Below are 26,552 nucleotides of genomic sequence, written 5' to 3'. Positions count from 1 at the left end.
AACTCACAATAAGCCACAGTGTACTTGTAGGCAACAACCTCTTCAGACGTGCTAAACTTGGTGGAGTAGATGTATTGGAATGCAGGACACAAAACTATGCTTGACACTCATCCATGAAGAATAGTATTTACGTAATTAAAACAATCTTGCATGATGAGGAGGGGTGACATCTGATGAGCCACTAGAGTTCTCTTTCAAGCTCAAACTCAAGTAAATAGATCAATTATTTTAAAAAACTTGTAAGACAGATTCAGCATTCATGTATACATGCCACCTATAAACCCTAAGGGATTTTTACTCTGCCTGCAACTTCCTCAGCTTTGTAAATAACCTCTTAATATTTCTGACCAAAACATCATTAGATGAGCTAAAAATGGTGCAGATCTCCAGAAGTTATTTTCTCAAATGAACTTACACCTTGCTTCTGTCCAGAACCATTTATCGTGGGAAATATATTTGGTTTATGAGGGTGGGGTAGTTTCACAAAGAGTCAGTAAAAATTATCTCGTCCACTAAGAAAACTGTTCACCAGAAGTATTTTGTTTGTTCATTAGGTAATCTGCTTTGCTTCCCATTTCTCAATGCCAGAAATATTTGCACTATTTTTATTGGAAAATTATTTTCTCACCCTAAAGAGCAGCCAATTATCTCCACCTGATGACATTAAAGTGATCAGCATACTTCCTACCCATTTTTTTCAAAACCCTGTTTAAACAAACATACCCAAAAAAAGGGTATTTTTCTGGGAAGACTTTATTCTTTTCCACTTGAATTGCAACATATGTGGGAGGAGGGAAAGAATCTAAATGTCAGTGTGTTTTTAAGAGCAGTTTATCATGCTGTAAATTTCTATAGCGTAGAACATCTTCTAATTCTAGATGGACTGAGATTAGAAGGTCTAAAATAAACTAATGCACCAAGAAGTGTATTGGAAATATGCAGAAATACAAAATCAACTCCTTTCTGAAGAGAGCTAGGGCAAGAACTGAACATTCCTCAGATTTTTATTGAATTATTAAAGCTCACACAAAACTTTCAGGTAGATATGTAGACCCTCAAGAGACCTTCACATAGGTGACTCATAACTTTCGTGTTTTTGAGATATGATTCCTTACTACATCATCACAGGATTGCATATGAACCCTGGTTAATTGCACCAAGATTTAACACAATTATCCTACAATTGGCTTAGTGTGAGTGGTTTTGCCCTACCCACAGAACCCTGCTGGCTACACAACCAATTTTTTAAAAATTAAATAATTAAACTAATTGGGAAGAAATTATCAGTGTTAGAACAAAAGACATTAGAGACATTCTAATTGCATGGAAAAATCATCATGCCAGATATAGAACCACTGAAAGACATTAATCCTTCCATTTAAAACCAATATTAAATACAAAACATCTCCACTTGGAGTCAAAGCTAAAATCCTCACTTAAAGTCCTAGTTTAGCAATGAACCTTTCAAACACAACAAAAGGAAAACAAAAGAATAGCACAAGAAGGAAAAAAAATCTAAGAGTAGTCCTAAAGGGTGACTTGATGCATTAGGTACCTCCATATGTCACTTCATACTGCATTGGAGATTCCAGTTCAAATAAGTTTCAAGGTATTGGACTGAAATTATTTTGATGGCACTAACTCAGTAGACTGTTATGCATCATAATATTGAGCTGGTAGTGAGATATTTTTTATCCATCACAAGTTAGAACTGGGTTGCAGCCAGAGTTCATGGGCACACGTTTTTTTATTTGAAAAAAGAACAGAGCTTGTCTTTGGAGTCTAAATCAAGGCTATTCTTGCTGTGTGCCTTTGACACATCCGCCTAATTCTGCATGACACTGGGGAAGTAAACTTTTTCTTTATGATTCATATCCAGCTGAAAGCCAAAAAGTAAATGTTAGGCCTGAGTCCTCACTGTATTTCCCATTTCTATATTTCAATGCAAATTCCTTGAAATTCCAGCCACCAACTTAGAACTGGAGTCATAACCTCAAACCTCACACTCCTCCCAGTACTGTTTTTCTCTCTCTGGTTTCCTTAAGGTACATAGCAACCCTAAAGTTTTTTATAAGGTCAGGAAAGTATTTTTCTATCTTTCTCCTCCCCCCCACCCTCCCAGAACCATTTGGTCAATAGATAAAGTTTTGGCAGCTTAGGTTTCTCAGTCAGAATCATAGAATACCATGTTGAAAGCAAACCTCAAGTTTCATATGGTCCAATCTTTCTTTCATTCCCATTTGCTTATACTGGTGACCATCTGTGAGAGCAAACAAATTTGCTGTCCCTTTAATGGGACCACTCATACAAGGGGCTTTGGAATTAGATCTTAAATTGACACCTTTTAAATCTCTGAATCTTAGAATAGAAGGTCGTCAGGGGACCTCAAGGATCATCTGGTCCAGCCTTTCTCAGCAAAAGCACCACCTTGTAAAATGGCCCAATACCCTGGCCAGTGATCTCAGGGGTATTATTGCCATGCCTTCCAAATGTTCTCATTGTTAACAACTTTCCTCTTGTGTCTGATCAGAATTCCACACGAGTAACCTGCACCTATTACCCCATCTTTGCCATGTGATTCCCTGTAGAAAGAAAATCTCCACCTTCTATTTAACCACCCTTTAAATACTGGAACATGGTTATAAGGTTTCCCCTCAGCCTTGTTTTCTCAAAGCCAAACAAATCCAGTAGTTTCAGTCTTTCCTCCTATGGAAAGCTTCCCAATCCTTTCATTATCTTTGTAGCCCTCTTTTGGACCCACTCCAGCCTGTCCATCTTTTTCTATATACCAGGGACCAAAACTGAGCACAGTATTCTATGTGTGGCCTGACAAGTGCTGAATAGAGTGGAATAACCTCTGCTAGTGATGCCCTGTTGACATAACCCAGCACCCTGTGGCCTTTCTTTGCTGCAGCACCAGAATGTTCACCCATATTGAGCTTGCTGTCCACCAGGATGCCTGGGTCTCTTTCCAGAGAGCTGCTCCCGAGCCAGGTAGATCCCAGCCTGTCCTGCACTCCTGCATTGAATTTCCCAGCTGTAAGACCTTACACTTGTCCTTACTGAACTTCACTCTTTTAAAGCATTGTTGCTATTTCACTTCTCCTAACAGTGGGCCAATATTTCTGTCTGTTTCTGCTTGTTGTTTACATACCTGAAGAACCGTTTTTTTGTGGTTTTTGACAAGTCTGGCCAATTTCAGTTCAGTTAGTGGTGCAATTCCTTTGTGCTGAACTGTTTATGCCAGCTACTGCCTATGCAATTAGATGCAATTTTACTGGCAGGAAATTCTTCTGCCATTCAAAAGCTATATAAGCTAAATCAGAAAAGTGACTTTTTTGCTGGTAGAAATGGGGCTTTTAAGCATAAAAAGGCCTAGAGCTCAATATACTTACCCTTTTAATTGAGAGCTGAGAGAACTGCTAGCTTGAGCTGCAAGATAGGGTATTAATCCAGTGCTTCCAGAGGAACTCAAATCCTCCAGGAAACAGATAGAAAAGCATCAAGTCTTACTACACTATAAAAAGCTAAAAAGAAAATTTCCCTTTTCATTTTGGATGGAAAATCCCTTCAAAAGGCTGACTTCATATATAAATGAAAAAGGAGCAGTAAAGAAAGGATTGCATTTTGGCAGTGGATACTGCAGTTCACCTGTAAGTTTCAGTGCACACAAAGCACTATCCCAAGCTACCTCTGCTGAAATCTCTCTAAAGACAAGATGACAGAGGAACAATAATGGGCAAGTCAAAAGAGACTTTTAGGGATTCTACAGTCATTAGTTCCCTGAAGTGAATTGCATTTATTTTTTATGAAAATAGACAATTCTGCCAAAAAATCCTCAGCTCCAACTCTGTACCCTACCTGTAACATGCAAAGAGTTTATACTCTCAAATCCAAGTAGAATCTACACTCGGCACTAAAAAAAAAAAAAAAGCCAAATTTGAGAGGGTAAAACAAATGAAGATGCAAAGTTAACATCTAAGATAAAACTCATCTGGGCCTTAATAATACCAAAATAAAGGTAGGGGATAGGAGAGTATTCTCTCACTTTTCCTTGCAGGTTGTCTGATGAGGAAATCTGTTACTCAGCATTTGAGCACACATTTCTCTTATATGGAAGCTACTTGAGCACTGAGAGGAGTGAAAAACTTAGCAGCAGCATACCTCATGAAACTCCCAAGCTAGGGAAAGAGGTGATTTTCAGAAGGACTAGGCTCCCATAAAGTGGGCTGAAGAAAACCTCATGAGATTTATAAAAAAAAACATTAAAAAATTATATAATGAATGGGGGGAAATGCATAACAAATACAGGGAAGCAAATCCCCAAGCTCCTTCATTTCTTGAGAGAAAACTTTGTTTTCAATAGCTGCCAACCTGCATAAACCCACATGGTAACACACTGTTCTAAAGCAGATTTCTTTATGAAACTATAGTACCAGCTCTGAGAAATAAAGATGATTATGTATATGTTCAGACACTATAGCAACGAGCACCTCAAACTGGATAGAACAGCTCTACTACCAACTTAGCACAAATAAAACAAAACATCTGCCTATTTTGAGTGTTTCGCTACTGAATTGAGTCATGTCTCTAATATATTCATTCACACACCAGAAAAAGAATGGAAATGATTTTATTCCCTTTTTACTTGATGTGAGGCATGCAAAAGCTAAGTAGCCTGCCAAGGTCACAGAGAAAGTCTCTCGCTCTCCCCTCCCTGTATCTCACAATACCTGAAATGGAACAGGGCTGGAGACAGCAGCATCCCTTCAATTCCTCCTACTCTCTGTCACTGGGACAGTCAGTTCTCTGGAGGGACTGAAACTTAGCTCAAAACTTGGCTCATGCAAGGACATGTGGGTGCTATCTGGCTGTAATCTCTGAGTCAGATATATGAGCTAATCATGCCTTTTGCCCTTGCACTCTTTGAACTGTGAGCTCAACAACAGCCAGCACAGTATCACATCCTGACTGCCCAATCCTGGGCTTTCCTTGCTGACAACTTCAAACAACACATATGTACAGAAAAACAATGCTTTCACTACTACATGCATGTATTAGGACATAACTAAGATATTTGCTTTTGCCTCCCTGAGCAAATAATCTAGATTGCACATTCTTTTACATTTACATTTTACATTTATGAACAATCTTCTGAGATGACTGACAAAAGAGGTAACTGACATATAATGTGAATCTTTATGCTGTTATCCATTCCAAGACACGCAGCTGAATAAAATTCTGCTCAGTCAGACATAAAATCAAATTAGAGGAGTTTGCTCTGAAGAGAACTAAATTTGAAACAAATAAAGCAGTGCATAATTCACTTTTAATGGGATAAGTTTCTAAAACCACACTAATCATAATCCTAACAAGGTAATATGTACCACTGCGAGTTTACCACATCACTGCTCAGTACACAGCAGAGCAGAGCTTCAGTCACATGAGGGATTTGCCCCACAAAGTGAGCAACTGTATTTAGCAGTGCAGAGTACTCCTGTTTATTAAAAATTATTCCTTGTGGCCTTACAACACATCATTCATCCCACATGTGTTCACAAAGACCTTCACCAATCCGTGAGATCTCCTGGACAACACACAAGGTATTGCTCCACAAAGCCCTGCAATATTACTCAACACTTTAGAAAAGAACCAAAAAGTGCTCTTGATTGCACAAATTCAGAAGGAAGGTAACAACTCAGACAAGGAAAACTGGCTATCCCTGAAATAACATTTACTATGTTTGGAAAAAATGCCATTGGATTTTTATTGACCATAAGTATTCAAGACCTTGGGTTTGGATCTGATTTTTAAAACAGCATTTTTCATCAGCACAGCAGCTCACAACTGTGAGAATGCCTGAATTAAAAGAGAAAGTATGACCACCTGCTTTGCAGCTACTCTTCAAAGTAGCATCCCAGGATGACCATATTTATTTGGTTTATAAGAACTGATACCTTATAACCAAGGATGCCGTGGTGACAGGGCACAGAAAAATCAGAAACAAGAAAAGACTTCAGTCATTCCTGTAACAGAGGAAATCTTTTTACACCTTTATTAAAATGTTCAACTCTGAAAAGCTGTTCTAGTAAAACCCAAAATTCAGCATGCTGCAGATTCTCTATCTCTCAGTATCTGTCTGATCCAAAAAATGTGCCCTGATGACTGGTTAAGCGAGATTAAGATGAATTTTTGCATGAGATTTTAGAGTCAAGCTGGGTTTTTCCCGTATTATCAGCAATCTAAATTTTCTGACTGAAACACAGCAAATCACTCTTTAATCACATAGCATGGATTGTAGCTTGCTTCTACATCTGCCTCAGTTTTAAAGAAATGACAGGTTAGAAACAATGAAAAAGCTAATAAAAAGGATATGATCAAATGCACATCAGAAGCAGGTAAAGTAAGCAGATGCTTTTCTACATGAATCTGCATACTGTGATCCTTACTTAGTGAAAATTTCCATTTATATATCCAGCTGAAACCTTGTTCCCTGCACTTTTATTTAAAAGACCATTTACCAATAAGTAAAAAAAGAAGACAGAGCTACAGCGCATACAATACAAATTGAATTATTTTTCCCTTATAAAAACATTACAGCTTTGTATGAGTATGCAGCAGGGTGAATACCTTACAAATCAAACTGCAGGTTGCTGAGACTGGGCTCAACCATTTCCTCACATGGGTTATTTCTAAACTCCAAAGGTGTTTTTAATACTCAGTACTCAACATACAAGGTTTTTTGTACTCTATTTTATTAACACACTTTGATGTGAGGGAATTTATGCTATACAATATGCACATTAGACACAGATACAAGCTTCACCTTAAACAAATATCCTATTTGCTAGCATGATGGCCACACACACGAAACAAGATTACGTATGGCAAGCAAGAGATTAAGACAATTTTAAAGCTGATACACCCAGTGGCTATGCCCTTGTTACAGGGCAAGATGTGAATGAAGATGACTGGGAGTGAGGAAGTGTGACTTATGCAAGCAAACGTAGCACAGGGATAGCAGTGGTTCTCTGACCTAATAAGTTTGTATCCCTCAGTCTGCAGGCTCCAGCTCTGAGTATGGGGGATGTTCTGCCAAGTAGGCACAGGCCAGTCATCAGCAATTCCCCCACCCCTGCCAATGAGCAGTGACTGGACTGAGCTGAGCTGACTTCAGGAGAGACCCATATTAAAAAGATGCTGAATGCCTTTAAGCATGAAGGGTTTACCAGGATTTAAAAAAAAAAAAAAAAGGAAAAAAGAGAGAAGAACTCTCTCAACATAAAAATTATATTGAGGGAACAAAATTAAAAATTCCTAAAATTGTAAAATTGGAGCTAAATTACTGCTATTTCCCATAATTCTAAAGTTCAGTCAGGATCAAATCCTACACTACCTTTCAAATACTTCACTTCAAATACACTTCAAATATTTCAAACTGCCCAGAAGGTGGTCTTGTGAAGCCACCCTTCTGGTGTGTGAAACTCAGCTCTCTCCAGAAAGCTGATGTTATTGTTCTGTTTATTTCCTTCAGCTTGAAGTTCCTTTGGCTCGCTCCTTCACCACAGCAGTTTGGAATTTGGTAACATCAGTTTAGTATGTTATTAGCAAGGGTTTTTTATTGGTGAGTATCAGGGTATGATTTTACAGAAGAGATGCTACCATCATACCAAGGACATCCAGTCCAAAGAATAATGAAAAGCCTTGTACCAGGTTATCCAGACACTCAGCATAAGCAGCTCTGCTAGTACCCTTAATTTGTGATAATTGTGCCAGCGAGCTAATCAGTAGCACTTAGAGCCCCTCAAGGGAATGAGCTGGGGGTTGTCCTCCATCTCTGGTTACGTCCTCATACCCACACCCTGCTATGAAAGAGCCCTATTTCAGTCATGGTGGAGAACTCAAAACCCTGGAAAAATAGAAAAGAGCTCAGAAATCTTGATGTTAAATCCCTGAACAGAATGTGGAGCATAGTATTTTTGGCCTTCAGTATTATTTCTCCAAGGAAAACCTTCATTTCAGCATTGTTACACAGGAAATTGGTGCCTGAATTAAGAACACAAAGGAACTCATTAGCAATTCTAGCTATAATAATTAGATTTTATATAGCCAAATCCTGTCTTAAATCTAGAAGAATAATAAAAACATCATAGAGTTGCCATAGAAGGACCATTGCAGAGACAGAAAGATTATACCAATGGCTAGTACAGTAATGTAAGCTCAAATACCTACTATTTCAAAGATTTTCTTGTGCAGGCAACTTAATACCTCTATATTTCAGTTCTTCAGCTGAAAATAATAGCGAAATGGGAGCATACTAAGGATAAGGCCAGATATGCAATAGAGACTATCTGAAATCTAACAGAATTTGTTTTGTGCATGGGTAAAGCACAGTAAATTTGGAGCTATTTTTGCTACATTTTAAGCTAACTATTTCACTGACAGTGTTTTAGTGCTATGCAACAAAGATCGCGTTTTTCCAAGCAGAGGAATAATACACCATAAATTACATTCAAATGATATTTCAGATCAATGTTTTCCCATGAAACAATAAATAGAGAGAAACTCTGTTTTGATAAGATCTGCTGAGCTTCTTCTCAAGAGAGAGGGAGATTCAGGTCACATTTTACTCTCCATGAGTGATACCCAACACAGATATACAAGACTATTAGGGTATTTAAGTTGTTAAAATCACACCTAGAGCTGGTAATCTATAGCTAGCCCTACAGTCACCAGAGAGACCAGTTTAACACCTCTGGTTAAAGCCAGGACTCTCTGAAGTCCTCCTCTGTTATATTTGATAAAAATGTTTGCACTATAGAAATACAGTCTTTCCTTCATTCTACAGCATAAATTTTACTGTTATCACTGGGGTTAAGGGACATCTGATAGAGTTCAAAAAAAGACAAGCTATCAGAAAATTTTTTTTTTTTGCAAAGTTCAGCACAAAAAACCTCGAAATCAAACATGCCCCAGCCAGCAGTATATCTAAATCACACAAACTCTTTAGGATTCCTCCTGCCAAAAGCCAAGCTAAGCACAAATGGAATGAATCAGGAATTTTCCTTCATGTTTTGTTTAAAACAACACAGAAAAACTTTTCAAATAGTCTAAGTCTGACTTCAAGACTAATCTCTGACATGAATAAACTAAAGCCAACATTTAATTGTATTTTCCAGAGCTGACCAGGTATCAGTAACCAGAATATAAAAATCAACTAATCTGATGCTGTTTGTTCTCTTCCAGTGAGTCAGTGCTGCCATCTAAAGCTACCTAAAGGGCATGCAAAAGAAATCCAAAGTCTGCATCTAAGTAACATTCAGGAAGCACATGTCAGTAGACAGAGTAAGTCAAATATATTAATGAGATGCAACAAAATAATGATGTTGCAGTACCTGAAGGAGAAATTCTTTCTCTATCACTTCACTTGTCTTGGTGATAAGTCGCTTCTGTAGTCTCTGAACTTTCAGAATCAGCTCATAGGTAGAGGGGTCACTGGCCTAGGAAAGAGCAAAGGAGTCTCAAAAATTATACATGATAACTTATTGTTTCTTTTTTGCACATGAAAACCATAATATCTCAGTGTTCAAAAGTAACAAGTGTAAAAGGGGGGCTAGGGGAAGATGCATTCAGCTATTTTTTAAAAAATTGCATGTACACAAGCAGTCCTGGAACTTAATATATCTATTTTAGCAGCAACTGGAACCGTCCACTGACAAATTAAGAGCAGTGCAAGTATCTCCTGCTGTTCAAGAACTTCAAACAGTGCCAACTTAGTTTTTAAGGAGAAGATTTTTCTATTGAACAAAGTACTAACTGCAATTTAGTCTTGAAGCAGGTGGAGAATTTAAGAGGAATTGGCGGGTACTCTGATGAATTATTATGGGGTTCGAAAGTGTCCATACATGTGAGATCCCATTCTTCAATGGAGTTAAATGCTTAAAATGGTGACAGAATGTTTGCACTGTACTGTTGCCTTCTACCTACACAGCCCATAAGAACAGGAGCTAGTAGGTATCTGTCTCTCCATCCCTTCCTTTTCATTCTTTTGGCATAGATTGAATCTGGAGAAAGCTCTAAGGAGCAAAGAAATAATTCCTCCTCCTTCTGAGGAGGAGCCAGTACAGCTTACTTTCCCAGTACTTTGTGTCTTCTTGTTGGATCTTTCAGTGAAGGGCAAACTCTGCCTGCAACTTTTCCTCACTCAGGGTCTCATATCAGCTCTCTCCCATCTGGTTTTTTCCCTCTCATGGGGTGCCTCACAAGGATTAAACTCACACTGCAGTAAAGACTCCAATATAGTCCTGCTCTCTTATATTCACTTGAGCTTATAAGGAACTCGGTATCTCATTGTTCTTAATCTTTTGTCTGATTTTATCTAAATTGACTAATCAATTCAAGCATAACTAGGACACTGACACAGATACACATGCAGTGCTTACAACACAACATCATCTCCTGAGAAACCAGGCTAAAAAGTAGACCAGTCCTCATGATCCACTCAGTCATTGATTTTTTTATAGCACTGCCCAAGCATGGTGCCAATTTGTGACTACTGTAGTGATATGAGAGTATTTGTTCATTAGGAATTGAACCAAAACCCCATCAGGATTATTTCATATGGATCTTGCCATCTGCTGGCCTTTCTGTGTTCCAAATACAAACCAGTTATCTAGAATGGAAAGACATGATTTCCCCATTACCAGTCTCTTCATACATTCATTTTCCCATCACTGGATGTTTTGACTGGCCTGATTTTTCTTTGTTACAAGGTGCTGCTAGAGTTTGTACCTAGATGTGTTTAACATACTTCAGCATACTGCATTATATCTCCCTTCCACGAGAAAAGCTAATCACACCATCCACCTTTAAGCTCAGCATGGAAAGATCAGAAATTCACTATCATGCTAGCAAGCACAGTCAAAATATTCAGCTCTGCTTCTGCAGGGACAGAGCACATTATCACTCAATATTAGAGAAGCTAAGCAACCCAGGCTGGCATCAGATCAGAGATCCATGCAACGGAGGAATCTCAGATGGCACTGACTGACATCAAAAATATCCAGTGATGCCAACTGATGTTCATATATTTCAACTATGGTTGATGGATTTTTTATTTTTCCCCTTCACTTGGCAGGTTCAAATCATGTGAAAACTTAGATTTGCTGTTTATGTAAAGCAGTTGAACTCACATTACCTGGAATTACTATCTTTGTGAGTCCACCACTGTTTATGAGGAGGACTCTCTGTTTTTTCTCAGATGTAATTTACCTTCTGACTTCATATCTGTTCATTCTCCAATCTACCTATTCTATTAGCCCTTCAATGACTGGTTTTCTTCCCATATACACATTCCCATATACATCTCCCTGCTAAGTGAGGGTAGGATTGTATCTTTCCCCTATCATCTTATTTCTCACCATCCATGTTAAGGAATCACCCCCTTCTAAATTCACCTAATGCATTCTTATTCCCTTTAGCACTTCACTGTCTCTTTACAAATCCTCCTGCAATTTTTCATTGAGAAAGTGCCACAAAAATAGCACTGATTGCATTGTGCAAGGAAAGCATTCAGCAGGTAAGGATTCTATTGGTGCAATGGAAATTTCAGTCCGCCCAGTCCTTCCACATCATTTGAATAACAGAAAATGAAATACGCTTTTGCTGGGTCACTGATGTGGTAGCAGGGGCTTTGGAAACACAAAATCCTCACACATCACCTCCAATTTTCTCCATCTGTGAACTTGCAAGGGCTTCTGCACTTCTTCTTCCAAAATTTTGCACCGAGTCTGTTCCCTTAACAGTTCCTTCTGCATGTGATTAAACTCCCATCTGAAGACCAGCATAAAATGAAAAGAAAAAACACACCAAAAATACTTCAACATGACCAAGGCACTAATGTGGACATTAACAAATCATTCTCCCACGCACTATGGTGCACAGGAAGCACTACATGGAAAGAACAAAGAAGCACTTTGCCACCGCAGCAATACTGTGGTGGCAAAATGTATCAACACTAGACAGGTGGGACCATAACACACTTGGACCTCTTCACTTGCTTCATTAAGAATGGCTCAGTAAAGAGGCTCCCAGGGAATCTACTCCACAGACCACTGGAACTCATTCTTCACATCTTCCCATGTACATTATGGCCAGAAGGACAGTTAGTTTATAAACCTACAAATCAGTCATGGGTCATATCCAGTTACTCCTGTGTTGAATCTAACAGCTTGTGTTTGAAAGGTTTTAAAGCTACATGGCTCACACAATCTATCAAACAAAACACACTCCAGGACCTAAGTATGATGGGCACTGTTCCTAAGAGAACATAACTTTGATTTCTTTTATTACATCTCCTCAAGGAATTTCAGAGGTGACTTGCTGAATTAAAAATTAACTGAGCACTACCAAGATTCTCCAACAACTAGGCTTTTATGGTGGTGATAGGGGGTTTAAGGGCAGGGAAAAAAAGGCATATTTTGTAATTATCTGACCCTTATCACTTAGATGGGATCCTCTAAATTCTCCAATCTCAAAGGGGGGTGAAAGATTGTGATGTGCCTCCTCCACTACTGAATCTTTTCCTACTAAACTCAGAATTGCATTTAGCTCACTAGAGAGAAAAAAGTCTTTTTTTAACTGTGAGGTTGGACAAGGTTACGGAAGAGGGAAAAAAACCTCACATTTCCAATTGGCAAATTGGGAAAGCTAATTAGCAGCACAAGTGATAAATGGAATCTTTTTGACAGGCAGTTTTCATTACGGTTTTGGACTTCATTAAAGTATGAGATTGCTGCTGCAGTTAGCAAGAATTGATCCACCCATCATGGCGTGCAGCACACTAGACTTCAATACTATCACTGAGTTTCAATACAGTAACAGACTTTCAGCTGAATGCATTTGGGCAGCAAGTTCAAATTCCATTCCTATCTGCAGTCAGTCGATGAAAACTGCAATTGCTAATGCTGTGTGCCCAATTCTCCTTTCTGTTTCACCAAATCAAACTGGCATAATTCCACTGGAGTCAATGGGACTGACCATGGACTGAAGTTAATTTGTTCTGCTGAAAGCCACAGAACCACACTGATAAAGTAAAGATCTCACCCAAAACTGTGATAGCTACACTGAATTGGTACAATGGTTATCTGCTAAAACATAACTGCCTTTCCTTGCAAATCATCTTAGAAAATATCCAGAGTTTCCCATCAGGAAATACAATGAGGGGCAAACAAGAAAGGAAGCATTAAGTTGGAGAAGGAGGAGATAAATCAGATTTGGGCTATTACATTGCTCTTTTAAAGAAACAAATCTTTCAACGAAAATTTAACTAAAACTCTCTCAAAGATCATAAGATTTGCATCTAAATCTAGAAGGAGAGAGCTCTGAAAAGAGGATTTTGTTCTGAATATGTCAAGTGTCTCCCATACGCTGTGGATTGCTTAACCAAAAGGAGTTCCACTAATCTAGGCCTTGTACCAGTGTACCACTTAGGAGCTCACTGGACTGTGAACACCTTTTCTGCTGCTGTCAGGTTTATTCTGTAGGCAGTAACTCACAGTACAAGAGGAAATATGAAAACTATTTCAACTTTAGCCAAGATCTCTTCTTTCCTTATTATGATATTTCAATTTTCCTAATTGCTGGTAAATTATTTAATGAATTTAATCCAGTCTGGGTTTGAGGTCAAACCAGAAAAAAAAAAACCTTTCTCCAAGGTTGATACAAGTGTTTACTACATATAAACCATATTTTGTGTCTCAAACACAAAACCATGGCTGCAGTCACTATGGAAATGTATTCCACTGGGTTTCCTACCTGAGCTCCTGCACGTTAGCCACACTCTTGCCAAGTATTCCCTTCTCACGCCGAAGTTTTTTGATCTCCAGCTTGAGAATCCTCATGTCCTCCACCCGCTGCTGGTACTCGCTCTCACCCCGGTTTAGGATGGACTGCTGGATTTTGATCTTCTCATAGAGCAGCGCCACCTCGTCATTGCGGCGAATAAGCTGCGTCCCCAGGGCGTGTCTCTCACCAAGCACCTGTGGACACAGGGCAAAGCCATCAACTCACACTTCCTTCACACAATCCCAGAGTATTGTGACTATGCTTGGATCAGTCAAAATCATGGACATTAAGAGGTTTCATTGTTATTAATTAAAGAAATATGGCAAGAATCTAATAATTTCTCCTATAAGGGTTCAATCACCTGAAGAGTACAAACTGCAGATTTTGTTCACTTCAGTATCTTAGCATTTTGGTTTTAATGGCATTATAAAGCTTTATTACTCCCACATTCACAGTGGCTAAGAATCTTTGTCTTAAAAATACACTGGACAAATGAGGGAACAGAATGCAGGATATTTGAAAACTCAAGTTAGGGATTCCAACCTTGTCAAATTCCTTCTTCTGCTTCAGTCTCTCTGCATCAGCTTCAGCAATGATTTTTAGGAGTCTTTTCTCTTCTGCCTCCTGATTTTCAATATAGGCTTTGGCTTCCTGAGCCTGTTTTGTCATCTTAAGCAGTTCAGCCTGATGGAGATAAAGAATATAGGTGAGCAACTGTTGAATATTAACTTCCCATTACAGAAACCTCCAATTAAGAGTTACTTACAAATATTTCATACATTATTTTACCCTCTTGAGAGGTACAAATTTTGTTAGTTTTTGAGAACTAATCACCAAGATAAGCAAGCATGAAGACCCATAAAGAAATACTATAAATACTATTTTAATGTAATTGTCTTAGACACAATAGAAATTTGAAAGCATTTTTATCTATGACAATCATTCAAGTTGTAATTCAGGAATACCTCTTTTTTTTTTTAATTATACTGCACATATTTAGAAAGCTTTTCAATGGAGTTGTTATTCATAGTCAGTCTGGGAGGTGAGCAAGAACAGTTCACCTTGCTGAAAAGGGCAACAATCTCTACTGTATAGTACAAAGCAGCATCAACTCAAGAAAGGCTTCAGACTGGAGTAAAAGGATTGGTGGCAATCAGGAAAGGAACAGCAAGATTTAAGAGCCACAGCACTTTGTTTAGTGGATGTGTAAATGAGGAGGACTGTGAAAAGAGGGGCTGTTCCAAAGCAAGGAGGAGCAATGCACTGCTACAGCGACTGCCCAGCACCAACACAAACTAACACTGGAATCTCCCAGTCATTCTATCCCACTGTCACAAAATCTGCAATTTAAGGCATGTATGTAGATAAAAATAATAGGGTCTTCCTGGATTATTAGAAGTTTTTATCACTATTAGGCAATTAGAGCCGAGGTGGAACTAGCTGACCACAGTTCATTTTCATAGCTTTGAAAACTTTCAAGCCTCAACTCAACGACTTCACCACAACTCTGACCCTTACAAAGAATGATGTTCAAAATAAGCATCATCCAATGCTGAAAGATTGAGCCTGTGATGAAGGGTGCACCCGCAAAAACATTGAATTAAGACAAACAGTTCCATCATAGTAATAAAATAGCTCGTTCCATTCTTATTTTCTTTAATAAAATCCTCATTTTCCTATATGTGTAAGACATAGCTCTCTTAGTCAGTGTCAGGTATTCATCAGCTGAATAAAAATGCAAGTCGCTTCATGCTGAAATTCAATAAACACTGTAAAAAAGCTGCTCACAAATGTAAAACTGCTCTTGTGTTTGGCATTGCTGATAATATTTTTTTTAATAGATCACAATTCTATGGTCTCCTTATGTCAGAAAAATATGAATTGTAAACAAGAAGTGGCATTAGATGTGGTCAGCAAACACTCCTATAAACAAATCTCACTGAAACGCACTCAGTTTAAATAAATCTGAGCTGCCTTGAATAGTAAGGAACATAAATTCTTAAAGCCACACAAGGATTTTCAGTTAGATTAAATATACCCAGAACCACAGTACGAGGGTCTCTGTACATCAGGTAAAAGGAAATTAATAAACACAGTCACCCTGCAAGCAGAAAAATGGTCATGTCTGAAACTGCTGTAAATCAGCACAGCTCACCTGAAGTCAGTTCAGAGAATTTGGAAGAACTGAAGAACAGTCAGCAAGAAAAAATAACATATATGGGACCTACACCAATATCTCAAACCAAACTCAAACTAAATTCTTGTTTAGATTCTGAAATATTAGTGCAAGTGATACTTTTATTGGTATGCTCTACTAGAGGTAGGAGGAAAGCAGGAGTTTTACAAAAGTTATAACTGGGACTGAACACAGAATACTGAAATAACAAGTCAGATTTTATATTCAGATTTCCAGAAAAAACATGCATAAACACCTACAAAATTATACAAATCACTTGACTTGCCAGCAGCTCCAATCTCGAAGGCCACAGATTTTTTTTTTTTCCAATATTCAGATCCTTTGTGTAACAACTCTAAGCTGCAGCCCTGCATGAAGGTCAACTGAAGCCAAAAGATGGCATTGTACGGGCTTTAATAGATCTTGGATTTACCATGATTACACATTTTTAAGGCCTTTATGCCATCTGAGGTGAGCATGTCTGTATAACCTCATTCCTATGAATCCCAGTTCTCCATGATTTAGCACATTCTTTAAACTTATTTCCCAGGAACAGCTTTCTTACTTCCTTCACATCGGTGCAAACAGGACAAATTGATGCAGGCTTACAACACAAATAATTGGGTTCTTTTGTGCCTGTGACAATCAGCTGCCTCTGAATTCTCTTCTGGTTTAGTACTCAGCAGTGACATTCAGGTAGAAGACCACAATGCCCTGAAGCAAGTCAGTAATGTCATGTCAGTGTATGGACAAACCTGCTGGTGAATAATTGAGTGGGTAAACCATGCAGCAATCATATGTTTGTCAAATAAATGGCAGACAGTTCTGAGGCGATGAGACAGAATTGGGGACTAGTTAAGGCTGAAAGGTGCACACAGGGAATGAGATCCTGTTTGACTTCTCCATCACTGATAGAACATCTCTGAGACAGATCAGGGACAAGAATACAAATTCATAACCCTTTTACAAAGCCCTATTGACATCTTGTCATAACTCTATGTGCTGAGAGAGGCTGAAAATTCAAGGAGTCGAAGCAGCAAAGCAATAAACTGAAAGAAGAAAACATTGTGAAAAGTGACAGGGAACTTTTGTTTTTTTGGGGTATTGTTTGCATTTTTTCCTGTTTGTTTTTTTTTTCCTAGTGCTTAGTGAAGATTAAAAATAAACTCCTGTGAACACAACTCCATAAATCTTTTCAGAATGCAGCAAATTGGGTTGAGATACCACCACAAATCTAATAGCTTATCTAAGGATGGGCTGCAGCAGCACTGAGAAGAAGAACCCAAATATCAAGCTTAGATTTCCTTTGATTTAAGACAGAATCTTGCTGCTTTATACCACAATATTAAAATAACTTTCTCTGCAGAGGGACCTACTAAAAGGCATTGCCTAACTCCCAAAAGACCAATGCTTTCTAGTTACACAGAAATACAACATTGTGCAATATAATGGGATTTGCACTTAAAAACAATAGAAAGAATAAAGTTCTTAAAAATAAAAAGTTGAGTTGTAAGGGTCTACATTAAAAAGTTTGCTAGAATCAGTTTATCCATGAAATCAACACCTCTGCAAGCAAAATGGAACTTTTTAGTAAAAAGTGTTCAGTCACCAAGAGATTTAACGCTTCCAACAGACAATTCCGGACTCTTTTATTATAATTATAGGCAGAGATTAAAGTTGTCAGATAGACAGATTTCTGCAACTATTATCTCTAAAGAATACTGAGATCTTGTGCTTCAAGTAGAGAATAGTTTATTAAAATACAGCAAAACAACTACCACAGGTCAGAACACAGCGCAGTCTGGGAAATCATGGAGTCCACCCTTTGAAAGAAAGTATCTGTGTCAAGGGGCTTACTTTCATCGACTCTCTCTCATCCTCTGACTGCTGGAATTCCACTTGCACTTTCTCAAGGGCTATATCCTTTTCTTTGATCTCCTCTTTCAGCTGATCCACCTGGCGTGTGGAATTTTTCAGTTTCATCATCATTTCTGCCATCTCATCCTAATAGGATAGGAAGTGTGATCACAGAGAGGGTTAAAGCAAGAGGTTGTTTGTGATGTGGAGTTCAAGCCATTTAGATGTTAGAAAATGTAGCCATGGTGCATGAAACTAGATCTTTTGTACCCACTATAAGACATCACTTTTTAATCCAACAGAACAAAACAGTTTCATTAAACAACAGTTTTTTGTTTAAGCCAGCATGACATTGCAATAAAAAAAACCTTTTAAAGATACACTGACAAAAATAATGACTATCAATCATGAGTTTAATAAGACATTTAATTTAAAGTGCTGGACACACTATAAGAACCAGCAGTAAATCCAAATCACTAAGATTCTGATCATATCCATCTGTTTTCATGCTTCTAATAACATGTTTTTCCAATAAGGTCATGCATAGTTGAGCACAAATCTTTCAAGAGAAGCTCATTTTGTGCAAACAAACATAGCCTCAGTAAGATACCAATACATGCTAGTTTGCACAGAGGTGCAAAGTTCAAAAGAGGGCTCAGTCTTTGAGAAGGCTCTGTAAAAATATTTAGCACATACTTTAAGCTCAAACACAGAGCAAAAATGTTGGTAGCACTGAAGAGAGATTCAGGTCAGTAGGAATACTTCTACTCACAGCACAAAGGTGCCTGCCTGTACAAAATCAGCATTTCAGCTCAGCACAGTGACAGCACATGTTATGCCATGAAACAGAAGCTAACAGAGTCAATGATTAGACAGGTATGTTCTTCAGGATGCAATGAAAGCAGCTTTAGAGGCTACTGCTCATCTGCCAGAGCCTATCACCTCACAGAGAAGACAATCTCTCTCTCATGTGAATACACCCTCTTCCAGTGCCAAACTAGGGTAGCTTAAAGCTCCTTCAGCACTACCCACCATAGGTGTGGATTTACTCAATAAATGAGGGATTTTTACCTGCATGAAGTGCTTAATGCAGCTAAGCAAGATGTTGAGTCATGGCAATCTTCACCCAAGCAGCACAGAGAGAGGACTGATTAGTAGTGATATGTCACTAGGCCCAGCTGTTTGCACATTCAGCCACTTCCATGACAACAAAAGTTATTAAAAGCTGTCTTTGGTACACAGCCTATAAATCTCTTTGGTGTTGTAAAAGATGACAGAGATTTAGCATATAGAGCCCAAACACACCCAAATACATTCTTAATTCTTTATTTAATGCAGAACAGTAAGAACACACAATTTGGCAAACTGGTCTCCTAATCAGCTTGCCTAAATAAGTGAACTCCTAACACCAAAAGAAAGCCCCAGGATGAAAGCATCAGCTATTTATATCATAATAACATCCTGCCAGGATGCCTTTTCCATTTTAATGACTTGAATATTATGGTACTCTGGAGACCACTGGCAAGGTGGGCATAAGATCATCTCACATTAAGCAGTCCAAAAATATTTGCATCCAGCTTTATCTAAACAGGCTTGTGCAAATTTTACTTCCCAAAATGAGAAAGAATTTGCCATAATGCTTAAAACAACCATCTTTTATGTTTGTTTTTTTTTCTTCCATGACTGGATGACCCATTACTGAACATCGAATAGCTATTTTTCTCATTGCTAAACATAACACTGCCTTGGCCAAAAGATCTTTTGGGGTCAGCTATTTTCTCACACAGGACTTGCTAAAAGAGTTTGGTAGTATGACAAGCAAGCTATTAAAGTCTAAATATTGGCCTCTAACAACTGGAACTGTGAACAGCATAGTGTTACCACCATGTAACATTCAAAACCCAACAACCAAAAGGCTGCTCCATTTTCTAACTTAGCAAATAGATGCTTGTTCTTTATAAATAACCAAATTTTTTAGTGTCTTTTAAAATAAAAATAACTAGGAAAAAATCAACATTGTGATTTTTCAACCTTATTTCTCCTGACAGATTGTTTGGGAGCAGCATGAATCCCAACACTGAATCCACCAGATGAGAGGCTGACTAAGGTCAAGTAAAACATCCCACATAAAAGGCAAAATGGTGAATTCCTCATAAAATTCAGCACACAGCTTACCAGGAACTTTGACAGCTCATTCCCATGTGCTTCTCAAGCAAAACACCTACCTTTCCAAACCTAAGTATAAATTTGTAATTTACTATACATTTTATGTCATAAATACTTATTTGGAAATAACCCAAGGCTTAAAATGACAGCTATCCAGGGTCCCAATATCTGCCCATTACAATAGGATTTGTGCAGTATTTTACATCTTTACATCAGAATAACAGAATATATCCTTAAGTGCTCTGTTCTCTTCTTCTAGTATTGTTAGTGAGATCCCCAAGGAGGAGACATGAATGGAAAGAATCATCTCCTGAGGAAAATGACACTCTCTGAAAGAAACAAGCAAGGTGGAAGCATTTGGTTCTCATCAGAAAATCCCACTTCAGCTGGGAAAGCGTTTCTCTGCTTCCTAAATCATTATTCACAGTAATGTGCATACTCATTCAGGGCTAAGGAGGCAATCTTATTCCCCTCATACCCTATTTCACATACATGCATACAACTCCTAAAGGGATAAAACAGACTGGAGGCAGGATGGCTTTATGAGTCTGTGGCTCCAGTGTACCATGATTTTACGCATGGTTTGCAGCAAGGATATTTCCACATGATGACTGAGGACTCCTATTTCCAGCCCAAATACAAATGGTGTAGATAAAACTTCAGGGACCTAAAACATTCATTTCCCCAAAACCCACAGGAATGAAGAAACCACTTCTGCCATTGAGCCACTGAGCTTCCCTTTAACAAATGAAAATTAAATCAGGAAAAAAAACAACAGCAGAGAGAGAAGCACAAGGAAAAATGTATCCTTCTACCTTAGCTTCAATCAGATTTTTACTGTACAGGGTCCTCTCTGCTCTCAGACTTTCACAAAGAGCTTGTTGCTGTTTTAATTTAACCCCTTGCCCTTCTATTTCCTTCTCATAGTTGCAGATCTGAATTTGATGCATTTCAAGATCTTTCATGTGATTGAGGATCTGGAGCAAAAGGAAAGGAAAGAAATTAACATGATTAAACCATCATCACAAGATTAGTTTGTGATTTGAAAATGCCGAGTTCAAATCCCTGTGATAAGCAGTTTTAACTACAGCTGAGAATTGCTCCAGTCAAAATACAAGTTTAACCTTTCCGACTTACTTATGTGGGACAAAACTGTATTTTAATCTGATACCTAGGTTCCACTCAAGACTCAAGCTTATAGACGAGCACATATTTAACAACAAGCTACTGAAAGAAAATATTGCCATAGATTGGTTGCAACACAATCAACATAAACAATTTCCATCAAGAATATACTCAGTTTATTTAGGAAGTAAATCTGGATTTTGGATGTTGTTTTGGATGTCACCTGTATGATAAGATAAATTAACACACATGTTTTTCCAGAAGCCCTGCATGTGCTCCTACATTCTAACAACCCAATTTTTTTGATGAACATGTGACCACGGAGTTGATGATTACAAATTGTTCAAATTTACCTACTATAATAAAGTCAGTTAATGTACACTTGGTCTAAATAAGTAGGTAAGGTAGGTAAGGTCTAACTTACACTCAGTCTAAATAAGTAGGTAATCACCATTAGTTCCTTCTATGAAAGATTAGAAATAACTATGTGAAGATTAGCTAAGGAGAATGGAGTATTGTAGACTATAGAAACAAGATGATCACATGCAGTATCAATAAACAAAACCACAAAATTTTACAGACACCTTTATTAAGCAGTTACTACCATAACACATAATAATTGCTATGTTACAGGGGCAAAAATGCAAATAGTTGCTAATCATTATGAGGAGGTTCTAAATTTTTTTAATTTAAAAATATTTTTAATAATTTTTTATTTTTCTCCTCCTATACAAAGCTGAAAACTGCAGCACTCAAGGAAGCAGCATTCATATAGAATTCAGCATTACAAAAAAAAAAAGAAATAAAAACAATACTAAGGAGCACACACATCAAAAACACGGTTTACCAGGTTCACTACCCAGGAGGAGAAAACAATGCCATTCTTAAAGCTAGGAAAAAAAATTAGGCATTAAAAAAAAGCTAAGGAATCACACAGACAAAATCCAGGAGAGGAGTCAGTGTCCAGATGCAGTTCATATCCTGTTCTCCTGATTCCACTTTTGAAAGTAGAGTTTTGGGCTAAAATACATGCTTACATGTCAAAGCAGAAGAAGAAAACAAATGTTTACATCAAATAGTCAATAACTGCAAAGTTTGCAGTTTACAGCACTGTCCCTTCCTCAGCAGTAAAGTCTTGGGGAGGCCTAACTACAGGACAGGAGCTTAAATAATTAAATATTCCACCAGGTACCTCCAACCAACTTTAAAGATGGGGTAGAGCTAAATATCAAAAATTTTATTACCAAAGTAGGAACACAATTCCAGCACATCGTAGCTGACTTCAGGTGATCCCAGGAACTGCTTACAATGCAATACAAAAACACAATCCCACTTTATAACCCACTCCTGCCTTTTCCTTTGCTGTTTAAACAATCTGCCAATAGTAATAGCACAGAAAAGAAATCAATAAAGTATGTTTTCTATCTGCACTATGGTGATAATAGGCTGGAGCAAGTTTTGAAAGTAGGTCACTGCATTTATAAGCATTTTACTTGTTTCTGATACAATATAAGTGCAGTAAGATTGTGGACAAAGTTTTCTGAGTTGTGCTTACAGGCTAGATGCTGATTTTGCTTTTTCAGGAATGATTAAACTCAAATAATTCTTTCTTATAAATACAGAAAAGATACATACAGTGTTTCACAACACAGCCCCATGGGAGGCTGAGCATGCTCAATTCCTGTTTAGTCAATAGGCACACTACACCTCTCAGATTTGGCAATGAGGGCACAAAGCTAAGCAAAAAGCATTTGGGATTAATCATTTTTCCTCTATCCTCATAGCTTTATTATTTGTACACTTCACTATCATCTACTACTGGTTACCTGTTTAGTTCTATAAACCTACTCAATATGTCAGTAGTAGTGCTGTCCTTACTTGCTTATCCATTTTTAACCACTCCAGGAAGTGTTGCCTTAGTGATATGTCTATTGAAGAACAGGTTTTCCAAAAGATTATGTGAATTTAAAAAAGGAAATTTATCTTTTCATTTTCCTGGATAGGTTGTTAACTGCATGCTCAGCATTTTAGAAGGGTTTATTTGAAAAAAGCCAACATATTAAAGACTGGTTTTGGGACTCCAGAAAACACAGCCAAGGAACAGTTCAGATGGAACTGAAAGGTATCAGTGAAAATTTCACTACCTCCTTTTCATCAGCCTAAACCTTACACAGAGAAACCAGTATTTTATAATTTAAGAATTTCAATTCAAAAAGGAAAAAAAATATGCTAAAAGTTGTACCCAGTAATACAGGCTACATAACAAAGACCAAGAAACAGATGTTGTTACTTACTTGTGCTGGCTAATCTAGAAGCAAGACTTTTCAACAAGTAGCAGTGACTTGAAAATAAGCAGTCAGTCAAGGCAAGAGCTAGAAGAGGAAATCATGCACGAACTCTCACCCTTAAGACATTTTACTGTTGTGTATATAATTTTGTTAACTCTGTTTATCAGTTAGTAGTAAATGATTGTTGTCATAATATACAGAGTATTACCATACAATTTCAGAAAGCTTTAAGCATTTGCCTTAACAGAGTAACACCATATCACACCAGAAGGCTTCAGGCATCAACCCATACAGAGTAACATCATATCACTTCAGAAGGCTGCTCCTTTTGTTCTTCAGCCAAATCTTTTATACTCTCCTGTTGATGCACTGCACCTGTGTGCCCTCTGCTCCCTTTGGTGGTTGGTCAGTGCCCCTGGGCACTCTGTGGCTCGTTGCTGTCAGTGCTGCTCACCTGCTGCTCACAGCTGTGCCCACTGGGGATGAGGCTCTGCCACAGCCCCACTCCCAATCACCACAAACTGTGTGATGTGGTAAATGATGATTTTGAAAGATGAATTCTGCAGATCTGTAGAGTATGTGCTGCTATAAATAGCCAGGCAGCTTTCAGAGCCAGAATAGCTACATCTCTGGGTTTGGATGGATTTGGCTCTTTTTCAGCTCTTATACAATTCCAAAGGTGGGGTGCAACTTCCTGCAAAACCAGGTTGGTAGCAAAAGGTGAGAGAAGAGCACTGACTGGCCATAGCCTTACTACCATCAGTAGCTCATTCCCCACCAGCTGTGAAACGACTTCTGTAGTTTTGACACAGCTTCTCAAGTCTGAATAGGTCAAACAGTGAACCTAAATATTACCTATTTACATAACAATCCTGATCCTATGTTGTCCTACCCTGCATTTGGACTTGAAGGACAAGACTGCTGCCACATACCCCCGTGCTCAAAACTGTTCTTGCTGCTCTTCATCTATAAGCAGAATCAGGAACTGCCCCTTTGGTGATCCAAGGAAGCCTGCCAGTCCTTTGGAAAGCTGCAGTCACTGCAGGCATAATTATACAAACAGCTCAAGTGTCATAAGCCATTTACTGAGCCTCTGCCTTATAAGAAATGATAGAAAATTTACACCCAAAGTGGCAGGGGAAGAAAAGAAAAAGTAAGCAAACAAACATTCATCATTCTCACCCTCAAAATACTATGGGCAGCCCCAAATAGAATTAAAAGAAAGAGCCTTGTAGTTCTGAGTGTTATGAATTACACTCAGGCCCTAGTTTACAATGTTCTTAACTCATATCTACAGTTAGAAATGCACTATGAGAAAAGAAGCAAAATATGACTTTACAACAAAGACAAATCTCACTTTTGTGGAATATTATTTACAAAGAAATGACAAGAGGTATTCCAGGCAATGGAGCATAGACTATTCTAAAATGATTTAAAAGCCCCTGGTCAAATGAAGTTGGAAGGATAATTTCACTGTGAAAAGATAGCAAATAACTTTTGAGTTGAAACTGCTTGGAAGCTAATCCCAGTAAATCAATGAGCTTCTTGGAGGGCTCTCCAATGTGATACTCAGCAATTAATGGAACATGTTAAAAACATGATCCTGATTTTACTTCATCAGGAATAAAGTTATACATAATAATGGGCAGCAGGCAACTCAAATTTTATGCCTCTGCAGCTGCTACTGGAAAACTTGTTTTCCAATCTATTTTGAACATGCTGAGCTGTTTTCACATACTGAAGTAAGCCTTCAAAATGTTAAGTACCTTACAAAGATGTTGAGAACTGTAGGGTCTCACTGGCCTCAATTTTAGGACAGTGGTCATTTGCAAGATAAGGTCCTTTGCAGATAAGACAGAACAATCAAAGTGTAACTTCCAAGTGCATATGAGAGTTTCAATTGTGGGACTCATGTATAAGAAGTCAAGAGGCCTTGGTTTGAACTCCAGTAATGGCAGTACATGGCTGGACTCCAAGTCTCTCACAGAATTACCAAGTCTCTCTCCTATTGATAAGGTTTCCCGAGAGAGAGCTCAAGCAGTAGCAGGCAACATGCACTGACAGCAAGAAATATTTGTACATTGTATGAAGACCACAAATCCAAGCTTTCTCCCACTGGCATGTTAGGAAAATTAATGTATCATCTTCACAGTTCTGAGAGTAAGACGGGAAAGAACCCCTTGCACAAAGAGCTGTTCCTACCTTCTCTCTGAGCTCACTCAATTCCTTGATGAAACTCTCTCTCTCCTTCTCCAATTGGTAAATAATCTTCCTTTGTTTCTGAGCTTCTATTTTATAATGTTGGATTTCTGTCTCCAAGTTCTGTTTTGACTGCTCATGGAACTTCACCAAATCGATCTGTTTCTGAGTAGCATTTGCAGCCTTGATCAAGTTCTAAAGGGAACAAAAATGAATGAGTCTTGAGCTGAAAATGCAACACTGTTACCACCATGACAAAAGCATGCCATTGTCAAAGCAGGTTATGGACTTTTCAATGCTATTATTCCTTATCTAATTTGTTCAGTTGAAATACTTGAACCCTAAATCTGATTTTAAAAAAAAAATCTCTAGCACAGCTGCTAAATAGAGCTTTTTCTGATTTCATTAAAACACTAGTGTCTGCATTACAAAAAATAAAATTGATAGGATTGTTTACAAGTGGATATAACTAATGACTGGAAAATCCTTACCAGCTTTGAGGCATTTTGATTGTAAAGCATGCCAGTAGCCAGTAACATTAAGAATAAAGCCAAATACACTTCTTGCTCATGTCTTCAATAGAAAGTTCAAGCTTGAAATTAACCAAGCTTACTTTAAAATTTTGCATAAAGATTAAACAGAAAACATCAACATATCATCTTTACAAAATCAGCCTCCTGGTCCCACTTTAAAATTTCCCTCCCTACACAAAACAAATATTTTACCTGTCAAATCAGAGCCTCTGCTAGATTCAAGACACAGGACAGTAAATCTACACCAAATAAAGCACGTTAGAAATCATCTTTTAGCATTGAATTTAGTAGATAACATTTCAGGTCTGCCCATAAACCTGAGATGCTATACTGCAGTACAAGAACCTTGGGCTGATGGGAAAC

The 26,552-nt window shown here is 38.1% G+C and overlaps 1 protein-coding gene across 1 annotated transcript in view; it reads right to left on the bottom strand.

The window, feature by feature from the left end:
• The window catches only part of CFAP58 (cilia and flagella associated protein 58), a 57,470-nt gene that overhangs the window by 14,770 nt on the left and 16,148 nt on the right, over positions 1 to 26,552 (bottom strand). Inside the window, exons 9-15 of the mRNA XM_066555052.1 lie at positions 25,660 to 25,851; positions 20,860 to 21,021; positions 17,879 to 18,025; positions 14,389 to 14,529; positions 13,816 to 14,039; positions 11,721 to 11,832; positions 9,396 to 9,500 (exon numbers count right to left, since the gene is read on the bottom strand). Coding sequence (XP_066411149.1) covers positions 9,396 to 9,500; positions 11,721 to 11,832; positions 13,816 to 14,039; positions 14,389 to 14,529; positions 17,879 to 18,025; positions 20,860 to 21,021; positions 25,660 to 25,851 — 1,083 coding nt within the window. The remainder of the gene's footprint in view (positions 1 to 9,395; positions 9,501 to 11,720; positions 11,833 to 13,815; positions 14,040 to 14,388; positions 14,530 to 17,878; positions 18,026 to 20,859; positions 21,022 to 25,659; positions 25,852 to 26,552) is intronic.

The sequence above is a fragment of the Molothrus aeneus genome, chromosome 8 (assembly GCF_037042795.1).
Source record: "Molothrus aeneus isolate 106 chromosome 8, BPBGC_Maene_1.0, whole genome shotgun sequence".
Classification (NCBI taxonomy): Eukaryota; Metazoa; Chordata; class Aves; order Passeriformes; family Icteridae; genus Molothrus; species Molothrus aeneus.
Note: the sequence above shows the minus strand (reverse complement) of the source record. Positions and strands in the feature narration are given on the sequence as shown.